Raw genomic sequence first — 25,229 nt, forward strand, 5'->3', positions numbered from 1 at the left:
GGGTACCAATCTGTTTTTATCTTGTTTTTAACCTGTAAAGCATTTTGTGCTGCATTGATTGATTGACTGATCCTTCCTGGGCTGTGACTTTAATTTGGGGTGAAGAGCTTGCATGGTGACATGAGGGCCAGAGCTATGTGGTCAGGAGCACATGCTCCCTGTCAGGCCACCCAAGGCAGACAGGTCTGGAGTGAAGGTCCAGGGTCCACAGTCCAGGGTACAGGGACAGTTTTGTAGTAGGCTTTACATCAGGGCCTGTCCTACACATTTTGATCCCCTGGGTGACTTCTTTTTAAAGGCACCCATCTCTATCAATATCTATGTAGCTATTCATAAACAAAAGAAACTGATCAGCATTGTTTTTACCATTTTGATTTATTTTAAAGCTAACATCACCCAATTGACATGCTGAGCAAATTACAAATAAATCTAAAAAAAAAAAAAAAAAAATTGAAATGCAGTATAAATATCCTCACCACAAAACAAAATCCTGGAAATAGGTGTCAATGCATAACAATAATGATCACTTAAATAGAACATCAAACAATTTAAATAACCACACAACTTGCCCATAGCAAGTCAAACAAACAACATGCTGTTCCTCAAAAGGAAAGCATTTCTTCATAAATACAGCACAATTTTTCCGTGGCTTCAACTTTCTCTGGGATTTTAGAAATGAAGGCACGGTTGGATATTGGCCTGTAACTTGGATCAAGAGTGGGCTTTTTAAAAAGAGGTTTATAACAGTAATCTTAGAGGTCTGTGGTACATAACCTGTTAGTAGTGATAAGTTTATCTGATCTAATATTGCTGCACAAAGGCACAGCCTGTGACAAACACTGAGGATATGTGCAGGTTTTTGAAGGTCAGTTGTGGTTGAAGGATTCTTGGAAATATACTGTTGAGATACATATTGTATTAGAATTTCATAGACTTGTTCGCTGAAAACATCAATTTGGTTTTGTAAACAGACTGAGTCACTTTATAGAAACGGTTACATGCACGAAAAGAACCACAAAGTCTCAGCATCATCCCAATGCTGAGGAATCCTTCCTTGCAAACTGAGGACATAGCTACGTCATGGATCAACCTCCACAGGGCTTCAGAATAGCAAGATGAAACCATACATGGTTAATAAACATGAAGGAAAAGTTAAGAATAACAAAAACAGTTCAAAAGACAATAAATAAAATTGTCCTTGTGAAAAAAATCACTTAAGTAATTTAAAAATCTTTCATTTAAAGGTTAAATAAGTAACATTATTAAATAAGTAACGTTCCTTGCTCTATACATACGCCACATTTGTGCCAAATTAACGTTATTTGGCATAAGCATCTGTAGCAGTAGTAACTAGCCATAGCTTTAAATTTGAATCAGTGTGAGCTTTCCATTTAAAAGTTATTAATTTTATCATAATCTCATTGAAAATGAAATGTTTCCTGATTTGGTGGCGCCCCCTGGAGGCCACAGCACTCTCAGCATTTGCCTATATTGCCCAATGAGCCAACCAGCTCTACTTTACACTAACCTTGTTAGAGTAATGATAATTTACCATACAGTGATGACACAAGTGGCAATTAATATACAGAAAAATTAAGAAGCTCAGTAGTAAGAGAGGCAAATGTAAGACTGAAGCAGCAGAAATAAAGAAAAAAATGGGGACTGTACATGGAAAAATGTGAAAAAAAATCATTGGTAATTGTCTTTTGGCTGCTTTCTTCTGGGCACTATCGGAGATCAAAATCTCTATATCCAAATTTTGTGCCAGAGGCCCACCGTCATGCAACACTCTTTGTCTTAAACCTTGAATTTACTTGTCTGAGCACATTGCTCTAGCCTCTGGGCCACCACCACCTCAATTTGAAAAAAGAAAAAAGATAAAGACATGGAAAAAAAATTCATTCAAATCTAAAGTAGTTATGAAAAGAGTTGAAAGATGTCAAATGCAGAGAAATGTGTTTATTAAATGCAGCTGAGAAGTCTCAGTCAGACAGTCGGGAGTAAAAAGGCACGTTTACTCAACCAACAAGAACAGGAGATTGAGGCACCAATAACTTCCAAGAACTGACTGAACACTTAAAGAAATGAACAAAACAGATGCGAAGAAACAGCCAGCGTGCAAGCAGTATATTAAGACACAGTTGGACGCAATTACGGTGGGGAGCCCAGCGTGAGGACGGAATGGTAAAAAATGAAGACATCTCAAAAGAGAGAGGAGGCTAAGTACATAAAAAATAACTAAATACAACATTAACTCAGCCAAAGGAGAGAGGCTTCTCAAGAAGTGATTCTGAATTCCACCCAAGCATTGGTTGTTAGGTACTGACGACAACAGGGTACCCAATCCAGGAGAGCCCATGTATCCTGCATGGTTTAGCTCTGTTAGCACACCTGATTCTAATGACTCTGTAATCACCAAGCTCCTAACAAAGGCCAGTAATGAATCTGTCAATGCAATCAGGTGTGTTACAGCAGTGAGAGAGCTAAAACATGCAGGGGGCTGGCCAGGAAAAGGGTTGGGCACTCCTGCTTTGGTAATCCCATTACAAAGTTAGCGGTGCAGACAGAGCATATCTTTGAAATAACGGATGAAATCCCACACCAGGATCTGAGGCTGCATAGACTTATACTGTATGCATGGAATAGCTTTCATATAACAGGAAAAGAACGAACAAAGAAATATTAAATGAGTTTAAAGGAGACTCCTCAATAAGATATGAGGCGAATGAAAGACAAGCACGTTGTAATCGATGCAATGGGAACCTGTTTGACGATCTTCCACTGAATGGAGAAATCATCATTGAACAGAGATTAGGGAATTACTTGAATTTAATTTGCTTTTGAGCGACTCTATTTGGAGTTTCTCAGTTTCTCAAATACTTATACCAGCCCACACACAGATACATTATATTTAAAGTGACTTAAGTGACTTTAATTCACTTTATTTCACATGTTTATTTTGAACTTCCAGACGTCCGGAAGAATCTAGTCTACCATGTGAATAGTTGATTGCACTTCATACTTAAAATATTGAGCCCAAATTGCTCCAGGTGTCAGCAATCCAAACTGTTCTTGGTGTTGTGGAGAACATTTCCTAAAATACTTTTCAATCACACTTTGGTATCCAGAGAATGAATTCAAGGGAGCCCAAGTTCTGTTTTCTGGATGATTATTCTAGTGTGACATCTGAGCATAAATCATGTTTTTACAGCCTGTGTAGAAGCTTCAGTGAGCCTTACATCAGCTCTGTTTGAAGTTAACTTATTCTCGTGAGTATACAATATAGTGTTTTGTTGATAGGTGTTCTTATCTGTCCCCAATTAACAAAAAAAAAAAAATACAACTACAGTCAAAGATGTCAAGCACAAGGAGTTTTGGGTTTCATAAGCCCGTAATGAAACACCTCGTCAGGCTTCATGTTGTAACGGTATGAAGCCATTTAGCCAGTTTCTGTCACTCAGTCAATCCCGCTTTTCCCCAAAATCACAGTGAAACACAGCTGAGCACATTCCCATTATTTTTTCTCTACACAGGCAAAGCCTATCTGTAAATGTGGGACTTCCTAAAAAACAAATGAGATTTGGAATTAAAAATCTGCTTTGAAGATTTTATACATGGAATTATTTATTTTCATTTGTTGTCAAGCAAGTCACTGTAACTGTCTAATCTCAAGCTAGGAATTTGGCCTGTTTACACAACAACGTTTTCAAGTGAAAACGGGAAACTGTCTTTGCGTCTTGGGTCCCAGATTGATACACTCTTAGTCCATATTCTCCTGGGGCGTGGTAGTGTGGATATTGTTGAGAGCTCCCCCTAATGAAATGATGACATCATTTAACATTACTGAAACTTGATACATTGTTGCCAGTTCATCAGTCAGAAAAGTTCTAAATGACGTCATCATCTCATTTGCATAAATACTCCTTTGCATATCTTGGTCAAATAAAGCTTGATGAGTGCAACTGTTACTAATGGAGTCAACTAGTAATCTAATTACTTTTTAGCATTAAAACACCATTAGCAGACATCTGTAGTGTTTTATTATTTTTTTTTACAAATGTAGAAATGCTGTCTGCAGTTACAAATCAAATTTGATTGTCTCATCTCACAGCAACACATTTGAATAATTTAGATTAATGACGCATTTCCTGTTTCGAACTTGTTCTCTCAAGTCTCCATTTATTTCAATAATCATATATTCAGTTTTAGAATAAATAATTGAACATGCATCTCAAAGTTCTATTAAGAGAGGATCCAAAATCTTTGACATATTCAAACACATTTTTAAAGTGATGCAATTGTTAATTTGCCTAGTGATTACTTTTAAAATATTGTAACTTAGTTACTAACTCAGTTACTTTTTTGAAGAAGTAACTAGTAACTATAACCATTTTTTTTTTATTATTTTTAAGTAACTTTCCCAACAGTGATGGGGCTCAGTTATTCTTGTATATTTATTTAAATTTGCTTAAGCAGGCACTTACAATATTTGTATATTATGTATTTATGCAATTGCAAGACGATTAATTTCATTTGATCAAGTAAATATTTCATGCATATTTATTATGTTAACATGACAGAGAACAAATTGTTGATCATATAATAATGATATTTGCATCCTGCTTATAAGTATCAGTATCCAGCTGTGGTTTGACTTGTCTGATGATAGATAAAGGATGTCTTCCCACATCTTCACACATATATATCAAATAACTGAAATGGCAGAGTTCAGATCATTCGGAGGTCCATGACACTATTTGCAGACTCAGTGCAGCGCTCACCTGTGATATGAGGCGCATTAAAGCATGATAACCGCAAGGCTGCAGGGTGAAAACACCATTTAATAATGTTTGTTGCTTTCTAAAGAGGAAAAACAGATAAGTATTTCCATAGCTCCTTCCTGTGTGAGAAGCAGTTCTTGGATCAACATCTTCTCCGTAGCGCATATTTATGAATGTCCTGGAGGAGGGTTGAACTTTCACCTACCACAGACACACACACCTCCTGCAAGACGTGTGGCTCCTCGTCAGATTCCACACCTTCTTGTCAGATTTATCACTTGCGGCGGAGGAGAAACAGACGCAACTTTTCCTCCTGCGCGGAGCTCCGGGAGGAGGAGGGACGCAGCGCGCAGCGCGCAGCCGAGGACAGGCGGCCGATGAGCGGGGAGCTGCGTGGATGGAGCGACCCCGTGTCTTCACTCCGAGCATTTCACACCAGAAATCTGCTCAGCTTCAAACCAGCTTTATCAATCCACTTTTTTCCCCCTTTATCCTGCTGCTGCTGAAAGTGGCGTAACCTCCAATGACTGCTGGTGAGTGTCTTAAATCTTATTCCTCCACTTACTTGCTGCGTTCTAAGTTCATGGAAAAATTTCAAGGAAAACTGATTACATACCTTCTGTTTAAATTACGGTTGATTCTCAATATTAAAGTTTTGTTTAACAGATGATTTAATGTCAGTTGAAACAATCGACTTTTGCAAACATTAGAACTGATGATTTTTAATTCAGCAGTGGGCTCCATTCATATGCACACAGTTAATCACATAATTTGCTCTGGCATTTACACAATAAGCTCCTTGTAATTTTCTTCTGTCATCGTCACCTTATAATGTATAGGGCTTCACTTAATAGTTTGGTGCAGACGTGTTGTTAAAAATCTGCTTTGATCATATAAAGCTCTTTCACTTCTAATAGGTTTCCCATTATAGTGCTGCTTACCTCATGCTTGCAGGGGGACGTGTTTAAATGACCACTTTTGCAACAAATTACATGAACTGTCATCAGGCTGTGCCCAGTCTGAAGCTGACTTGCTGTAATGTGACAAGGTCCTAATAAATTACAGGAACGCTGCTAGATAAATTAACCTCACACCCACACTGGCTTTCATCAGAACATACAGAAATGTCAGCCATGTCACTACGATGCCTCAAGACGTTCTGAGATCGTCTAATCTGTTGTGATAACAGATTGCCAAGGTTGTTGAGAGCATTGCTTACATGAGAACTTTCTGTTTCAGGTGAGGATGTTTTTTTTTTTCTCCCCCAAGGAAGAATCAGCCAATTCAACTCAGCATCATCACATAGACGACTTGGTTGAGGAAGAGATCCTTGGTGTCATGTACCAAAAGGCATCACCGTCTTCAACCTAAATTGCTGGATCAGTTTGTCTTAAACAAGTATAGCTCAACAAGCATCGCAGTGTGTGCTTTAAGATGGGGGATGCCAACATCAGCCATTTGCTAGCTGCGTCTACAGAGATGCATGACGGACCTCCAGAGAGTCCGCTGGATCACTACATGGACGGTTATGATATGGACTACGGCATCCCCCCTGACGAGATCCCCGACACCACCCAGGGCCAGGCCTTCTTTGTGGCTACCATTGTTATCGGTGTGGTCCTCGTCTGCATTATGCTGGTGTGCGGGCTAGGAAACTTCATATTCATTGCCACGCTGATGCGATACAAAAAGCTCCGCAACCTCACTAACCTGCTCATAGCTAATCTGGCCATCTCAGACTTCATTGTCGCAGTGGTGTGCTGCCCGTTCCTGGTGGACTACTATGTGGTAAAAAAGCTTTCCTGGGATCATGGATTGGTGCTGTGTGCCTCTGTGAACTATCTGCAGACTGTGTCGCTCTATGTGTCCACAAACGCACTGCTTGCCATTGCTGTTGACAGGTGAGTGTTAATCTTGGTGTTGATCTTTCTGTGTTCAGTTCATTTCAATTTAAGTCATATCATATCATATAAACTACAGATTTGACTTGTAACAGCTTTAATTAAAGGTAAATTTTTTTAACTCACCATTGCTCCCCACACTTGTCAATAGATGAAGTTAGTAGGGGTGTGCATCTTCACTGGTCTCACGAGTCGATCTGATTACGATGATCTTGTCAACGACTCCATTGGATTCAATTCCGCGATGGGTCACGGTGCATGCAGAACTGTGTCACACCCCCATTAATGAATTCAAGTGGTCAGATAAATATGAACTGTTTTTTATTTAGAAAATGATAACCAAGACAACAAGTCAGTTTATACTAATAGTAAACTAAAATGGAATCAATGTTGTGCAGTATATTTAAAAAGAATGGACAAAAATCAAGAAAACAGCATTAATGCAATACAATCGATTATACTCTGTCACTACATCAATACAGAATTACCCACGTATGCATCATGATGCATTTGAGAAACAATTATATTCAACACCCCAGACGTTAATAGATTTTAGATGAAAACATCATATTGTTTGTACTTCTTATAAAAGAAGCATCAAGACTACATTAAACATATCCCATGTATTGTTATCTTTTTTTTTCTTTTTTACACCCATCTTTCCCAGCATCAGTGCAACAGAGTGGCTGCTGTAATGTGCCAGACAGATTTGCTCTTCCAAGAGGAGCTTAAAAGTATAAGGCTTCTCTTCATAATATGATTTCTTACTTTATTTTATTTGTTTTGAATACTGGTACAAAATATTGCTGGAACTGACAGGGGGACAGAAAGATAGGAAGAGAGAGAGAGTGCAAGGGAAACAAATAAAATATAGAAAAAACTATAAAGATAATAAAAAGTTAAAAATAAGCAATAAAAAGCTGCTAATGAAAACACCCATATTTTGAAAAAGTCCCAAATATCACTGAAAAGATTTTACGCTCTTGCAAGGTGGTTTTTCAGGCATGTCAATAAAGAAGTATATTCCAAAAATGAAATGAAAACATTTTAGTTTTTTCGCGTTTATGTCAACAGACGTAACGTGACGTTGCGTAACCGGTCCATTCATGGTAGAAGCGTTGCATTTCGATGGAGGAGGAGGGGTATTATGCAAAATCCACTTTTTTGAGCTTTGCATAATGCTATAGTGTCATTTCCCCATTAAAGGTGCTGTAGGCAGGATTCCGCATCTCCACCATCTTGCTTAGGGTTACCTAAGCAAGATGACGATTTGACCCATCTAAGATGGCGATTTGAAACCCAGCACAGCCAATCCTGTCCTGTTTTCTCTGACATCACGCCCTTACGCAAGTTAAGCCCCTCCCACAAGAATGTACGACGAACGCCCCTCGACCAATCACGGTTAGAGCCTAAGGGGCTCTTCTGATTGGTCAAAGATACCTGGAGCTGTCGAGATTCCTTTTCAGCTCAGAACAGAGACAGATGGAAATGCTGCGCCCTCGCGGTAGTGCAATTATGCTACACTCCTAAAGGATTATCAATGGATACTCTAACATTTAATCCAAAGAAAACACAGAAAAATTAGCATTGACGAGCAGAATCCTGCCTACAGCACCTTTAAAAAGACTCAGGGAGTTGTTTCTTGAACATTCACGCATATTTGAGCAATCCCTGAATCTCCTCCTGGCAGCCATGTTGAGCGCTGAAATGCTCGGTGCTGCACAGCTCAGCCCATAATGCACAGCTCCTCCTGCACAGCTTGCGCTCCCCCGCCCCTCTCCACTCTCGGAGAATGCACATGGAGATAGACGCTCTGAGGGGGGCGTGTTGCTAAGCTGAGGAGATTCTTAAAGACATAGGGAATCATTTCCAGTAGTTTGAGGCAGCCTGATGCAGAGGCAAATTTGATTTAAGTTGTTTTTGACACATGCGTGAAGCTGCATGCAGCTTTCACCATCCAACTTTGGGCAAAGCTGTTGCTTGAGTGTGCTGTAGATTGATACGAAAGGGCTAAAAAACACGTAATACTCCCTCTTTAAAATCTTATTCACACATGATTAAAGAGAAAAATATAACCACCGTCCTTGATTGCAAACAACAGCAAAATGCTGAGTTTTACAAGGAATATACTAAATATTTTGTATCTACATCTCCCTCTTAGTAGAGTCTCACAGGACGAGATTGTTCGAGATTTAATTCTGATGCGCTAAACACTATTCAGTGGAAACAGCTGTACTTTTGTACTTTGGCAACATTTGAAAAAGGCTTCACTTCTATCGCTTGTATTTTGCGAAGAAGTTTAATTAAAATGCATCTAATGAAAACTACGTAGAGGTTCAGGCCCTGGACAACTTTTGGTCTTGACTAATGTACAGAGATAGTATTTAGATATTACAATCACTGAACTGCCTCAGTGTTGTCAGAATCTTTGATTTCTAGCTTTTGGAAGCAAATTCACCAGTGATGCCCTTGGTGCCTAGCCTCGTAAACCAGCCCCGCCCACTCCTCATCCAGTTTGGATTTTGGAGTTGGGCTCAGTCTGGGTAGGAACTGATAGAAGGGGATTCGACTCGGTCGTGAAACGGCTGAGCCAATCAGCGTTGCCGCTTTTTGTTTTCAAATTTTTTGGCGAATTCCGGTGGCTAAACCGGAAGTGACCCAATCACTGTGCATCGCAGAAATTACAGAGATAAACTTTAACCATCGTGTTAAAGCTGCAATAAGTAAAGTTATAGCCAAAATACCAAGTATTACATCAATCAAGCAAGAGCAAGAGTCTGCGCTCGGTGAGTTTCCAACAGGAAGTTTACGAGGCTACTTGATGCCAGTGCACTGCCGTCATCGTCGGCTCACTCTCCACACCTGAGTTCATCAGTAAGAACCTGACATTGGTCCCTCATGTCCAGAGGTGTAATGAACCCTGGATAAGTATTGTCTTTATTGCTGCTGTCTTTTAAAAAAGCCACCAAAGATTTCTGTTTTGTTTTGAATAAAATGTATCTCCGTTTAAAAAGAAAAGTTACAAACCCAAACCATGATGAAGTCTGTCTCAAATTTTTAATGACAAGTTTTAGCAGATGGGTTGTTCGTCTGTCTCCTTCACCAAAAACCTTGTCAACTGGAGATAATAAGGTAAACAAATTGCAGTCTGGTTAAGTGCTCACGTGGTTGATTATACTGAAAAATACAAAAGAATAAAACTGTCTGACACACCTCAAAAGTATTTATCAATTGCTTGATCAGATATCTCATTTTATGTTGCACCCAAGTTGTAAATCAAGTCGAGTTGTCCCTCCTTTCGTGCTGTTTTGCAGATGCAGGATTTTAACTGGAAACGTTGGCAATGAATCAAGTTTAAACTAAATTACTGTGGCACATTGAAATTAATGCGACTCATTCATGAGTACTTAAAGTATAAATGTTTGTTTTCCATCAGAGGCACCATTGGGAAAAGCACAGACTTGACTTTTCCCCTTCTTGATTCTAAGTGGCACAAGCTCTTCTGCTTCTGCTTGAAGTAATGGATGCACAGAGTTGAAGGCTAATCCCCTTATGTATCCAAATCTACTCAAGATGCACATTTTTATGCTGCAAAAACTTTGAATGAATCCAAAATACATGCAGCTGAAATATAAATTATAAAAAAAACAAAAAGGGAGAAAATAGTGTCATTGAACACTATAGCAGCGTTTTTATACCATGAAAGCCATTTGCTTTTAGAATTTGGACAGTTCCTATATATTTTGATGTATCACCAATCAAATTATGATATTTGCATTTGATTTATTTCACCACTATGTTTGAAAGGCAATCTGAAACGTGTCTTTATTCATCAGCATGAAATCTCCAAGGAAAACGACCCTTTTGATATTCTGTTCAAGGTGCAGGTAGATATCCACTCACGCTGAGGCATCTGTACCTTCATCCATCTGTGCCTGCTATTTTATTTATTTAGTCCTCATATGGCACAGGAGAAACTTGCAAACCCTGCCCACACGCCAGTGGATTTAGTTCAAAATCGTGTTGTTTACAAAAGCAAACACTCACACCATGAACCTCGTCGTGGTGGAGGGGAAATACATTATTTTAATCAATGTACTTGAAATCAAGCCAAAGCTACAGCTTTAAGCAGTATTTAAAAATGGTAATATGCCTGCTGCGCAGCAAACAGTAAACAGGCACAGCTGGTGGCTTGCATGTAGCAAAGCATTTGGTGCGTAATGAGCAAGCTATTTTCCTCCAGAGCTGGGAGAGTCCAAAATGAAAATCGGCAACTGCGCTCTTAAAGAGCTAAGACGTGGACGTTGCACATGACATGAAATATAGCTTTGAAAAATTGGCAAACAGCTATATTGAAAAATTCTCGGTATCAACTGTCTTGGCTCCACGGCGATGTTCCCAATCTGTTTCACCCAAATAAGACCAAAAACATGATGCATGTAAATATATGGAATATATTTGAGATACTTCATACAGGTTGCATTTAAAGATTTAAAGAAGCAGCTCTGCCTTCAGCATTTACTCAAACCAAGATTACATTGAGCAACAGCACAGAGGTGAGCGATTGAAATGATCTTTATTGTCATTCAAAATACCACAGGTGCACGAATGAATGAAATTTCTTTGCAAATGACTCAGATAGCAACACTTAAAGGGATAATTCGGGATTTTTTAAATGAATCTGTATGGCATCCCCGTCAGCAGTGTTGTGCATTCACACAGACCTCGTTAACAATTGGCACTATTTTCTCTCCCTTCATATCACTCCGCGCTGCCTCCAGCTGGCAGCCGCGCTGGTTTCACTTTGTTTACCACTCATAAAGTTAGCTCCAGCTGGAGGCAGCGCGGAGTGATATGAAGGGAGAGAAAAAAGTGCCAAGCGTTTACGAGGTCTGACTTTTTCGTGAAAAACGGTTTTGTGATGCAAATATATCAATCTTTCGAACACATATTGGTTTGAGAAGAAAAACGCTTTATTTTCTTGGCCCCAGCAAACTTGCCGGACTACTTTCGTCTGGACCTAAACCGGACAGGATCTCTGCTCACTGGACGCTAAAACAAACAGCAGGCAGTAATGGTAAGGTGCATAAAAATACTGCACTTGATTATTGTAGTGAAATGCTGTAACTAATACTTCTACCAGATTCTGGATCATCCTCAAACCTGACAACACACTACATACTATTTGGAGGGCAGCTGTCTTATGTCCTGAGGTGTGAAACTGTTGCAGAGCCTGGCTGTTCTGCACCTCGGGCTGCGATACCTCCTGCCAGAGGCCATCAGAGAGAACAGTCCATGATGTTAATGTATGCAGTCTCTGATGAAGTTTTGCTCTCATGTCCTTGATGGAAAGGTTAGAGAAGTTCCAATCATCTGATTGAACTCATGAGTCTGAGCTCAGGGCACCAATACCCTTACTTTACTAATACCAATCTGTCTGATGGCCGGAGTGCAGCAAAAGTCACATGAAAAAAAAAAATCCAGCAAATTGTGAAACTGCTGGACTTGTAAGTGGTGTTTTCTGTATTTTAAACCTTGACACCACATGTGTACATTTTTCAATTTAGAATATCTTTGTACACATTTACAACTCTATGTACACATTGACAACTTTTATTGCATGTTTTAATACGGAGTAGCAGGATTATTGAACATTTGACAAAACCTAAATGCAGACATAACTTTTGAAGATTCTGGTGCAATTTGACAAATTCTTGTACACAATGACAACTCTCACTTTGGACAGACAGATTGAGATACAGAGAGACAACTCTATGTATGCATTGACATAATAGTTTTTGCCACAATAATGTTTTTCATACTGTAGACACCAGCTCTTCCAATCAGCCTGCTCATCCCACTGTGGTTCAGCAGGTGCAACCATTATGCAATATCTGCTAATTAGCTGGTCAGTAGGTGTCCAAATATGCCTCTTCAATTAATTAATTTGGGCTTGTCAAAGTATGAAAATGTCAGGGATAAATTGCAAAGCTAAATGTCCAATTAATTTTATGTGGCTGTTTCTTTCGCTCTCAAGGTCCCGGTATAGTGCTTGTTGCTCATTTACTCAGCGTGGGAGTTCAATGGGACACTTGGAGGCAATAAAGCTAATGTTTTTGTAACGGTTGTGCTTTTTCTAACAAATAAAAACTCAAGCTTTTTTTCAGTCATATTCCTGTTCAGCCACAGCAGCTATGGTCAAAATCCAACCAGATGAACTGCCAGGGAAAACAAGAGGCAGCTGTTTAAAACAAGAAGGATATATATTCATGTCAATTTAAAAAAATCTCAGGGGTGTAAAACAATCAAAGCTGAGGCAGGATTAATATTGAGGAGAGATGAAAGCCATTAGTTCTGGGGAACTATGGCTCCATTGGCATTACAGACCCTCAGTGCAATGTACTTGCCAAATGTCAAATGAATGTGCAGCCATTAAGCTCTGCAGACACCTGATAATGATTCATTCATTGGAATCAGGTGTGTTGGCTGAGAGAGACGTCTGAAACATGCAGACCTCTCCACCTCCAGAGCTCAACAGCGCTGCCTGAGTCTCATCCAACCTTCTCTTGTTGATGGCCGACATTCATGTCTTCAGCTGACGTGTATCTGGCTCCAGTGCAAAAACATCCCACAGCGAAGCCTCGACTACTCCGTGAACCTCTTGTGTGGAAACATAATTTGTGACAAATCATGGGCTTGTATGCATGTGCTGTCAGACATATGTAAAGCACATTGGTCTTCTCATGAGCTGCTGTTGTTGCTGCTACTGCTGCTCTTTGTATTTAAGCATTTGCTGAGACGTTGTACAGGATTCTTCAGTCTAATCACTCGGACAACAGGCCTATAGCTGTGAATTGATATGATCTAGCACACCATATTCAAGAAAAACAGATGTGATCAAGGATGTCGGCTTGGGTTTGTTCATGTGCTGAGAAAATCAGATCTGAGTCACTTGGGAGGGGAAAAAAAATCTGCTAGCACACTTCATCTTGTGTGAATGTGGCATATTGGTAGTGAGAAGTGCCATCTTAGTTTATGGTCTCTAATTGATCTGTCTGCCGCCCCGTGCCTGAGACATTAATAAAAAGCCTCACACTCACACTTTTGCAAGTATTGTTAAATGTTTGAGTGCATACAATAAATGTTGTTGTTTTTTTTTTACCTCCTATTGACACTTAACTACATATGTGTGTTCTGGTGCTCCTTTTGTACCTAGAAAAACTGACTGAAACATATATATTATCCCGCACTTCATTCCCTTCAATCAACAGCCTCTTTCATGCAGTTTCTCGAGGGACGATTAGGAGTGTATTTAAACTGGCACTTTGCACAGAACTCCAAGACACATTGCTTGTGATATGAACCTTGAAGAGGCGGCCCTGTGCGTGGCACTATTCTGTTCATAAATCTTCTGAGATAATATAATATCTGACAAACAGATGTCAGAGCAGCATTGCTGCCTCTAATCTGCTCACAAAATGCCAAAGTGCAGTCTCTGTTTTTCAGAAGGGCTGAACAAAAGATTGTTGTTTGTTTTTTCAGATTGAAGTGTACATGCTGTGAGGCTGCTGTTTCATCTTATTAGCTCATTACACCAACAATAAACAGGAAAATATATTCTGTTAAAGCTGGATTGTCCAAAATGATTATTTTTGTGTATGTTCCAGAGATATAATTTGGGGCACATCGAGTTGTTGTTTACTGACCCATGAGAAGCCGATCTGAATTTGTGTCCTTGGTTATAAAGATTTATTGTTAGTTTTTTTTACATAACCAAAATTAGCATTCATACAGTGGGGCGACAGTAGCTCAGTTGGTAGAGCAGGTCGTCTTATAACCGGAAGGTTGGCGGTTCGATCCCCGCTCCCGCAGGCGTAAAACTGTCGTTGTGTCCTTGGGCAAGACACTTCACCCACCTTGCCGAGTATGAAAGTTGTGAGAGTGAATGGTTGGTGGTGGTCGGAGGGGCCGATGGCGCAGATGGCAGCCTCGCTTCCGTCAGTCTGCCCCAGGGCAGCTGTGGCTACAGTAGTAGCTTACCACCACCCAGTATGGTGTAAATGAATAATGTAGTGTCCTGAAAGTGCTATATAAAACCAATGCATTATTATTATACAGAGGGGGCATATTTTGAATATATTAAAATTATGAGGCATCATTGAGTAAACTTCAAATGTCTTAAGATCAGACCAAGAGTCCTCTTTTTGGAAATCAAAACAATCCTAATCCAGTCAAATGTGTTAACTGCTGTTTAAACTCACTGCACAGAAAAAGAAAAAAAGTTGGTTGAACCGTGAATCACTTATTCTGGTAAATGTTGAATAACTCTAAAAGTAGCACTGTGTTGAAATGTTTAAACAGGTATGATAAGTGTGAAGGGAGCAACGATAGAAGAAAACCTATACATTACAATGATGAGCTGTAAAGCCACAAAGGAATTTCTCTCTGCCGGTTCTTTGTAAAGGCGTATGCCTCTGGATTAAATCACACTTTAAGTGTCTTGCTTGTTTTGCATTGAAAACACAACTCAAGGCCTTTCAGCACCACTGGATAGTGTCTTACATTATGTTCTTCAACATGTAAACTGTATCAAGCATAAGTATTATTAAATAATAGTGCTTGGCCAAATTTTAATATTATAATATTTAAAATAAAAATTCCCTTGGTGAATAAAGAATGAACTGAAATTGGCAATTTAATCAGATTGTGTTCTGTCACCAAATTGGCGTGTTCCAACATAGTTCAACGTGTATTTAAGACTGTCATTCATAAAATCATTTGTTTATTTGGTAACGAACTCAAATTCATGAATTCATTTGTGTCAATATCAATACTTTGTGTCTTAATATTTCAAAATGAAATGGCATCCCCTCAACAAGAATTACACGCCACCTGCTTCCGAGCTCATTAATCTTAATTCCACCTGAGCCACAGGGGCAGTTGTGACTCGGGTCGTAAAGCGGTTTGTAACCTAATCTTCTGATCGGCAGTTCGATCACCGGCTTCAGCTGTCCATGTGCAAAGTGTCCTTGGAAAGGGCAATGAAATCTCTTGAAACATTTACAGTGTAACAGAAAACACAGCAGTAAAGATGCTCCATATTTGATGGCGTGGAGAGGGTCTATTTAATCTGTTTAAACAAACATTATTTACTCATACACAAACACTGAATTGCACTCAAATATTAATACAACCGAGAGTTACCGAATAGCCTCAAATGCCAGTTTTTGGACTGCAAAAGAAACTGGAGGAAACCCACGCTACACCTGCATCCTTCAGCCACATAGAAACAATTTGAAATTATTCCAGTAAATCTTTTAAAAATGAAGCTTTTTCCTTTCTGAAGGTGACTCTCTTTTGCTATATATGTATATCTTGGAGCTCATTCTTATTCCCGGAGAGCCCTGGTCCTGCATGTTTTAGCTGTCCCTGCTTCTACCCACCTGATTGCATTGACAGGCTCATTATGGGTTTTTATTAGGTGCCTGGTGATGGCAGAGTCATTAGGTTCAGGTGTGTTGAAGGAGGGGGCGAGCTCAAACATGCAGGACAGGGGCTCTCCAGGAGCAGGATTGGACACCCTTGATCTATCTGTGTCCTGACTGATATATTTGTGCTCCTTGACAAAATGAACCACCACCAACATATCATATTCAGTTTGTGCATTGAGCATTAATCTCCTGTGAAAGACTTGAGACATTTTTATGAATAGATCTCACACAGCAATCAGTCACATAAATTAGCTGTTTCATTTTATAGTGATGCCTTTTTTCCCCCTGCCTCATGAATAATCCTTTATGTTTGTCCTCCTCCAGGTACATGGCGATTGTCCACCCTCTGAGGCCTCGTATGAAATATCAAACTGCCTACTGCCTGATTACTGGGGTCTGGATTGTTTCTATTCTGATATCGGTTCCCTCTGCTTACTTTTCCTCTGAGACCATGTACCCTCATGGCAGCAGCAACCCGAAAACTCACAAGGTCTTCTGCGCCCAGATATGGCCCGTGGACCAGCAGGTTTACTACCGTTCCTACTTCCTGTTTATTTTCGCCGTGGAGTTCGTCGGGCCTGTGATTGTCATGGCGATGTGTTATGCCCAAATTTCCCGTGAGCTCTGGTTCAAAAACGTCCCGGGTTTCCAGACGGAGCAGATACGGAAGAGGCTGCGCTGTCGCCGCAAGACAGTGATGGTTCTGATTATGATAATGACGGCGTACATCCTGTGCTGGGCACCGTACTACGGCTTCACGATACTGCGAGATTTCCACCCAACGCTGATTTCCCGGCAGAAGAACTCTCTGGTTGCCTTCTACATCATCGAGTGCATTGCCATGAGCAACAGCATGATAAACACTTTCTGTTTCGTGAGCGTCAAGAACAACACTGTGAAGTACCTGAAGAAGATTGTCTTGCTACGCTGGAGGTCAACATATGCCCCCAATAAGACAGTGGATGAGATGGATATGAGGACCTCCTCCATGCCGGTAACAGAAGAAATTGAATGTATCCACTTGAGGTGAAGAGAAAAAACATCATCACACATAATCACACGGATTTCGAGAAAGTCACAGGAAAAAATACAACGACAAAACGTACAGCTGATGGTCATGCTCTGTAATATATATAATGATGAATGATCGATGATGAAGGCTTTCAGTTGGTCGAAGCACAAGTTGCAAGTCAGAGATTGTAACCTGATGAGTGGTGTAACATAATTGCAAAGAGTTTCTCCGTGTTATGAGAATGTGATTCGTACAGTGCCTGTAAAATGTGCGTTGTGAAATACTGTAGCATTTGTATGACTTGTGAATAATAGCTAGCACTGCCCTTACTGATTGATCTGTTGTGCTCATTTTGGTATTGTTTGTGTTTGCAAGTGAAAGTAAGTCTCTGTAGGAACTCAAATTTCAACTTTTGTGTAATTTTTTCACTCTGTGCCTCGAAGTATTTCGCTTTGGGATTGGGTATTTTCCAAAACTTGTTCCCCTAAAAAAAAAAAACATACCCCAATGTCCTATGAATGTATTTATTGTTAAATGTTTGTTTTTGTTCAATTTTCTCCAAAAGAATCAAATTATTGCATGCTTTCCTTGTAGTACACAGTTTATGTGTTTCTGGTAATAAACAGTGGGACGGCGGATACGATGATTGCTTTTTTTTTAACAGTGCTTTCCCGTTTCCTTTCCGTTGTCATTCAGTGTTGGTGGAAAAACATTCAAATGTGCTGTGATTACAGCATCGGTTATCTCCTGCCATGCACAGAGAAACGGTTAGACAGGCGTCAAACCTCCATATTCATTCTTGCTCATCCAGATTTTTTTCATGTTTGACTCTAAGAATTTCAGTGTTTTTCAGCGCTCATGTTGGAAAATAACACACTGGAAGTCAACTCCACTGATGAAGATGGACTCAGATGTTATGTTGTTATTCCTGCATCTGCAAATATACTGAAAACCCTTACAGCATAGTGTATGTCGTAGATTGGTACTTTTAATGGGCACATAAAGCAAGACGAGACAACATGTTGTGTTATTGCCTCAGAATAGCTGCAGGAAAATATGTTACGTTAAACAACAGGAGCAGGCGTCATTCCCTCACATTCAACAAGCCAGCTCATTAATTTGACATTTCTTTCTCTGGTTGCCCTCCTCTGAATTAAAGTTGCCAGGCTATCACAGCTTTTTTCTGTCACTTTATATTTGAAGACTATCTACTGTATTAAAATGCTTAACTACCTAAGCTGCCATCGAAGCCGATATTTAAATGTGTCAAATTATCAAAGTAGTTTTGTTTTGTTTTTTTGGTCTGGCTCGGCACTGGTGATGATTACTGGCATGCAAAATACCATGCTCTCTTTCAAACCATTTGAATGACAGACATTTGTTCGTACAAGCCGTTCTGCATGGTGTTCAGAAGGAGTTAAAGTCCGTGGTCAGATTGTCAATATCATGTTAAAAAAAAACATGTTTGCATCAGGCTCGTGAGCTCAGTGCAACACGCTCATACAGAGTTTCTCTACCTGACCTTGACGTCTTTCTGCTCCGCTTGGCTAAACGTTGCGCTTGTATCTTCTGTGCTAAGTCGTTTCACTGGAGCTGAACCTGAAACACCAGACTGAAGCTTGATAACCTGATCACAGCAGGACTGCTGGACTGAGATAAAATTGATCTCTCCCAGTTTTCTGCTACATTTAACTGCGATTTCGTGCTGCTGAACCGACGTGAAAAGAGCAGCGAAGGTGTCAACTGTGGCAGCTTATTTTTCTTGATTTACTCAATTTCATTAAACCCTCGTGAAAGGTCTGCAAAAAAAAAAAAGCAGTGATGTCCAGGGCGTTGTATGATATGGTTAAATGTTAGAACTCCCTTTGTCTGCATGAACCTACTGTCCATGTAGCAGTAGAGCAACACCAAATGTCACAGTCGACGTCTTCTGGCATTTCTCACACATTTCTATATTTCTGCAGTTGATATGGTTCCTGTTTCATGTCACGTCTTTCCAAGGCATGAGTCTTTCCCTTGGGTTCCCTCATACATAATGAAACAGCTCTCTTGTCATTTTATGTTGCTTATATTTCCCACGATGATGTTTCACTTCATACATTTGTCTGCCCTGTTTGTACGTCTGTAAAAATGTGTTTCCCTCCCTGCGTCATCTCTCCTCCCTTTGTTTATTAGGATCAAAACATTACCTGATTCCTGCTGTGTCTAAATCTCTGTCTCTCTTTACCTCCTTGTTCTTAGTGACTGGTTCTTGTAATTTGCTCTGTGCCTGTGAGTGCCGTGCACGATTATTGAATTCTCAGCTTTAAGAGGAAGAGTCCGACTTCTCCTTTTCACCGTCTCTTGGATAATTAATAGGATATGCAAGTTCTTCAGTCCAGTCTACATGTGTTTTGAGGACTTTGAGAGGGTCTGCCATCATGTTCCCTTCAGATTTTCAGTTTAGGAGTATTTCGAAGACCAAGGCTTCTAATTCAGCTTTATTTACGAAGTGCCAATTACAACATGGCCATTCCTAGACACTTTTACAGAGAAACCCAACAGATCCACATGAGCAGGCATAAGCAACTGTGGAAAGGAAAAACTCCCTTTTAACAGGAAGAAACCTTTGCAGAACCAGGCTCAGAGGTGGTGGCTTTCTGCTATTCCAGTTGGGGTGAGGGGACAGGAAGAGAAGGAGATAGGACAGACAGGTTCTTGTATCTACACACAATTCATATATAAACACAGCGTGCATAGGCTACAAGACGAACATTCATCAATGGCATGTAGCAATACAATGAAATTACAATAGTACAATGAAATTACATTGAAATTACATTGAAACGAGATCATTTAATCATTTAATCAACATTGAGAATGGACACATTTCCAAAATGCCTAAAGCACAGCGATAATAATGAATGACAAATAATTATTGCAACAGAGAAGTGTCTAATTCACATCTTCATATACATCCTGGAAACTTCTTCTTCAATTGGTACTCAACGGTACCAATTTTCCTTGCATTTGTGTGTGTTTATGTGGTAACAAATGTTAATATGTTTAATAACAAAAGCTCAAAATGTTTTTATCACCATCACCAAATGTTAAGGCCATTTCTTTTCCCATGTTGCTGGCAGCAGACGACGAGCGGTTCATGGAGGCAGGCCTGCTGACAGTGGGAGTTCTAGCATTTAGGTACCGACCCGTGGTACCCGTTTTGTCTTCACGTGAATCAGTACTTCTTTTTGATGGTACTGACGGAATTCGGTGCGTGTTTTGTGAATGCAATGTTTGTGTCAGATGGAATTATCGCTGAAAAATAACTTTAGCTTGCTTAAAATTCCAATTCATATAACCCACATTTTTAACATCGAATACGATTTTAATAAAATATTTCTGATAGGATTCATTTGCAAAGCACATCACACAACTGAATCTGAGAATGGAAACACAGTATTTTTCTTCAATTAAACTATGTTTTCCATTTCTCTTCATGTTCCATGTCTCATGCATAACTGGAACTATAATAATTTCCTGTAATAAAAAAAACAACCAACCACTGAAATCAACACAATGAGCATCACTATCAAGGAAGCGCAACATAAAGCCTCTCTGTTCTGGTTACATTCCACCTCATGGAGTATATTCATTATAAAAAGCAAGCAGGAAAAAACAAAGCTCATGATTTCATATGACTAAGCCAAAAAGGCATTGAACTCAGCTGAATTCACAGTCACATTTTAATAAGCTGTGAAGCAAGTGATATAAGAAATGAGACGCCATCTCCAGAACACATTTTCTTAAAATTGCACAAGCCTGACCTTTATTCTCATTTTTATCGCCAATGAACCGAGCCAGTACAAAGTGTGTCCCACTTATTGTTCGGCTATGAGCTTAGTCATGCTTCCGCCTGTTTGCCCATTAGCTTCTTGTTTAGCATGTTGACAGCTTGGGAAGAACGTCACCTCTTATGCAAAGATTCCTATTGGACGTTTTTGGAAAATGTTTTTCTTGCCATTATCACGCTCCTGCGCCCATTAGTCTTCCTCCATGCTCGTCACTGCGAGCACATCGTGCAGTAGTGCTTCCTTATCCCTGTTCAAGAATTTCATGGAGAACCTGTTATTGCGGTTGGATAGATAAATACTTTCATTAATAAAACATTTGTTCTACCTTTGACAGGCAGCTCAGGCTCCCCTTGCACTCAGTTTAACACAATATGTGTGTTTACACACCCTCATTCTGGTCAGGATGTGCAGAGGTCACTTATTTTGCATTTTTCAGAAGTTGCAATGACATTTGACATTTTTTTGTGTCAAGTCAAGGAAAAAAATTAACATTTCTATGTTGTCTGTACTTCACAGCTTATGCAGATGTTTGGTTTTTCAAGAAAAGATGACCATTTTCATAGTTTGATGATAATAAAGAAGATGTCAATAGAACCTGAGAAGGAAATTATCTCAAGTTCTTATTGTTGTAAAGCCTGCTCTGAACCTTTCTCATTTATAGGTTGAAGCTGAATTAATCTCAGGCTTAGTTAATGTATTGCTTGATTTAGAGACGGAGAGGAGGCTGGATGGAGAATCCCTCACTGCTACATGTGCAGCATTTCTTTATTTATGTATATTTTTAGGTTTCCGGTGTTCCAGTGTTTACGTCATGAAGCAACACACCTGAGAGCTCATGTCATTATGCTTTCAAAGGTTGCCCAGTACTTATCTCAGAGCACAAGCTGCAGTGAAAGCACACTCCATACCAACAACCTTTTTAGATCCTCTGTATGTTTGCAGGAGATTTTTTTTTTCTTTTGCTCTGTTATCTTCTCTCTCCTCTATTCTGCTCTTTCAACAGGAATTCTTTATAACGGAAGAGTGGTAAGTGTCATTTCTTTCTTTCACTCGATACAGCTGGTAAGGAAAGTATGCAATTTCTAAAATTATACTAAATTGCATCATTGTTTGCTTTATTTTCAACAATCTCAATTTTGAGATTGATTTAAAGATAAAAATTGGGAACCTGACGTTTGGATAAAAATGACAAACTGTTCATTGTGTTTAATCAATCACAACGTTTTCTGCAATTCATCTTATTGTTGCTTGCAAAGTTGATTTCAGAAGTTATTTTCTTTTATCTTGAAGGTACTGAAATATAAACAAAAGTGAAATATCATTTGGATTAACAACAATTACAACCGCCAACAAATGGAAGTGTTTGCAAATATGTGGAAGTTTGTGGTCTGAGCCTCGTGCCCCAACAGGTGTGCCGCGAGTCGGTCCATGTTTGTTGCTCTCGCTCTCTGTCCTCTCCTTTTCTCTCCTTTTCTCCCCTACCATCAGCCAGAACAGTAAGTCTCCACCTCTGAGCCTAATTCTGCATGAAAGATTCTTCGTGATAAAGTATGTCTATCCAATTTTTTGAAAATGTCTCCCAAGGTGGCATTTTTCTTTCTTTTCCCCCCTATTGTCCCGTCCAGCATCGAAGCAAGCAGAAAGAGGGTCTGGCTTCTGTACTGTCCCGAACAAATTTCCTCTACCAAGAAGAGTTTATGGGTATAAGTCTCCTCTTGACAATCTGATTTCTTACTTTATTTACTTTGAATATTTGTTTATTACTAAATGCTTATTTCGGTACCTGACAGGGGGACAAAAAGACAGCAGAGAGAGAGTGAGGAGAAAAAAGAGAGTGCAAAAATACAGCAACGGTCCTTCAACTGGATCTGACACACTAGAGAATATCCTACGGGCTTTGTTGGGAAAATAGCTGGCAGTTGTCAAGGATGCCTATGGGCAAACTGGGAAAACATATGTCACACTAGAAACCAGAGCAGTTTATTAGTATAACACCGTACATGACAGCATGGTGACTGTTTCTGCACGCAGAACATAAAGAGTGCAGAGTGTTTAAAGATGAGCGTGGCCATGCTAATATGACCGCGTCTCTGCAAAGGTCAGACGCACCCCAGAGAGACCCTGAAGACCCAGACGATCGGCAGCAATCCCAGAGCACAGATCTCAGCCACAACATCAAGGAACCGTCCATACAGTCCAGAAGGGGGCATAGAAAGGCTCTGAGCAGGTACCCCAGCAGTCATAAGGGCCCAGCCCCAGGGGACCAAGATCAGTAGCTGCCCACCCCATCAGGAACCTATCACCCAGGGTGGGCAGAGCGCAGAACCCAGGGCCCCAAGAGCCCAGGATCCACGAGTCCCTCCAGCTACCCCTACACTGCCCCCTAAAATCCAGCCCATCTCTTGGAGCAGTGATCATCAACTGGCGGCCCATGGGCCGAATCCGGCCCACCGAACCGTCCAATCCGGCCCGTGACTGGATTCCAATGCACGCACCCCCCTTTGGCCCGCAACTTTTTTTTTATAGACATGAATGAATGAATGAATGAATGCATTTATTTTGAGACACAAGAAAATATAATGTACAATAAATATACTATACAATACTTCATACAAAAACAATATTGTACAGAAATAGTATAGAAAAACTAAAAACAACAAAAGAAGAAAAAAACATGAGTACTGTGACACATTTTACAGATTCTACAGATAAATAAGAGTTCACAGTAATATCAGTCATATTTGTTATTTATGTGCTCTTTCGGACTGACAGTAGAAAAGCTTCATTGATTCAAGATGTAATCCTTACATCACTGTGACCTCTGCAAGGGGTCCTGGACCCTATGCTGGAACGACTGGTCCAGCTATAATTTGAATCTTCTGGACAGTGACATGCACATTTTCCTCCTCATATACCGTACGTCCTAGACAGTCTGAATAATTTTTTTTCTGGACCACTTCTTTCATTCAAAAGAAAAAAAAAAAATAGACATAGAAAAATCCATTCTGTAAATATATTGCAGAGGAATGAGATTTGAAAATCAATTTAGTTTCATCAAAGCATCACTTACTCCAAATATGCTTCTTAATGGACATTATGCAAGCTGCTAACCGCAATCCTAAACTGCTTTCAACAGTAAGTCACTGCTATCTTTTATTTCAAAGAATTTCCAAGTTCCACATCACCTTGCATTACCTTGTGTCTGAATGGTGCTGCGTGAATACACGTCCCCACATTGACATTGATGTCTTTCACTCATATATTTTAAAAATTGGACTCACAATAAATCTGAATATTATAACAAGGAGTTTTGTTACAGAAGTTGATGTGCGTGGAAATGTCTAGACAGGTCTAAGGCAGCTGAGACATTCTGCAAATTAATGATAGCACATGGTGATACTGATATACTGCATCAAAGTTTACAATTTCCCTGTTTGCTTGTGACTTCACTTTCCAAATGCCTGTGAGTTTTATTTGTGTGATTACAGACTGTGTTTTACCTGCCGTCAGTGGAAACGGCAGCAGGGTGATTCTGTCCAGCAAGACAAATCCAACATTACTGCAGAGGTCTTCAGAAACAGTCACTTAACTCCATCCAAAGAAATGCTTGGCTCAATCTTCACAAAACATGTTGATCCATTCCCAGCACTGAGAGCCGCCTGTTTGATGTGGTGGGAGCTTTCCTTAAATGGACGACTATTTTGACTGTCATCCAGCAGGATGATTTTGTCCAGGGTGCCTTTTTTTGTCTTCCCGTTTTTAAATGTCCCAGGCTTCCATCATTAAAATACATGATACTGCTTACATATAAGTCCTGAATTTAACAGTCCAAAGTGCATCTGGGACGCTACAAATATACTGTTACTCATTTAAGAGCAACGGGTTTGGAGATGAAAATTGGCCAGAGGTGTTTTATTCAATTAAGAGTGCACTTCACATGTAAGATTAAATAAACTTGGATTCAAATCCCCTATTTATAAACTTTACCAATCTGAAAGCATGTTACACTTCTAAGCTTAGTCACACTTTTTGACACATAGCCGACATTGGAGACGCAGTTTTTACCAGTGTGAGTTTCTGACAACATCCAGGTCTAAATGTCAATAAATTCACAGTAACAACTTCTTTTTGATCTACAGAAATGAAATGATTCACCTATAGTAAATAAATGTTTTACAGCACCTGTTTGTAAATGCATCTTGTCCTACTTT

General features: G+C 39.8%; 1 protein-coding gene across 1 annotated transcript; it reads left to right on the plus strand.

The window, feature by feature from the left end:
• The first annotated feature begins 4,989 nt into the window (after positions 1-4,989).
• On the plus strand, positions 4,990-17,805 carry prokr1b (prokineticin receptor 1b). The gene is made up of 3 exons (XM_030106845.1): positions 4,990-5,314; positions 6,021-6,682; positions 16,498-17,805. Exons 2-3 carry the CDS (start codon positions 6,216-6,218, stop codon positions 17,201-17,203), a joined length of 1,173 nt encoding a protein of 390 aa, XP_029962705.1. The 5' UTR covers positions 4,990-5,314; positions 6,021-6,215; the 3' UTR covers positions 17,204-17,805.
• Positions 17,806-25,229: the final 7,424 nt, after the last annotated feature.

Source organism: Salarias fasciatus, chromosome 13 (assembly GCF_902148845.1).
Source record: "Salarias fasciatus chromosome 13, fSalaFa1.1, whole genome shotgun sequence".
NCBI lineage: Eukaryota > Metazoa > Chordata > Actinopteri > Blenniiformes > Blenniidae > Salarias > Salarias fasciatus.

What these genes read in the sequence shown, in the direction of transcription:
- prokr1b (XM_030106845.1), top strand. Translation starts at nt 6,216, where the DNA reads ATGGGGGATGCCAACATCAGCCATTTGCTAGCTGCGTCTACAGAGATG. An exon ending in CTTGCCATTGCTGTTGACAG is followed by an intron (nt 6,683 to 16,497) that starts GTGAGTGTTAAT and finishes GTCCTCCTCCAG; the next exon opens with GTACATGGCGATTGTCCACC.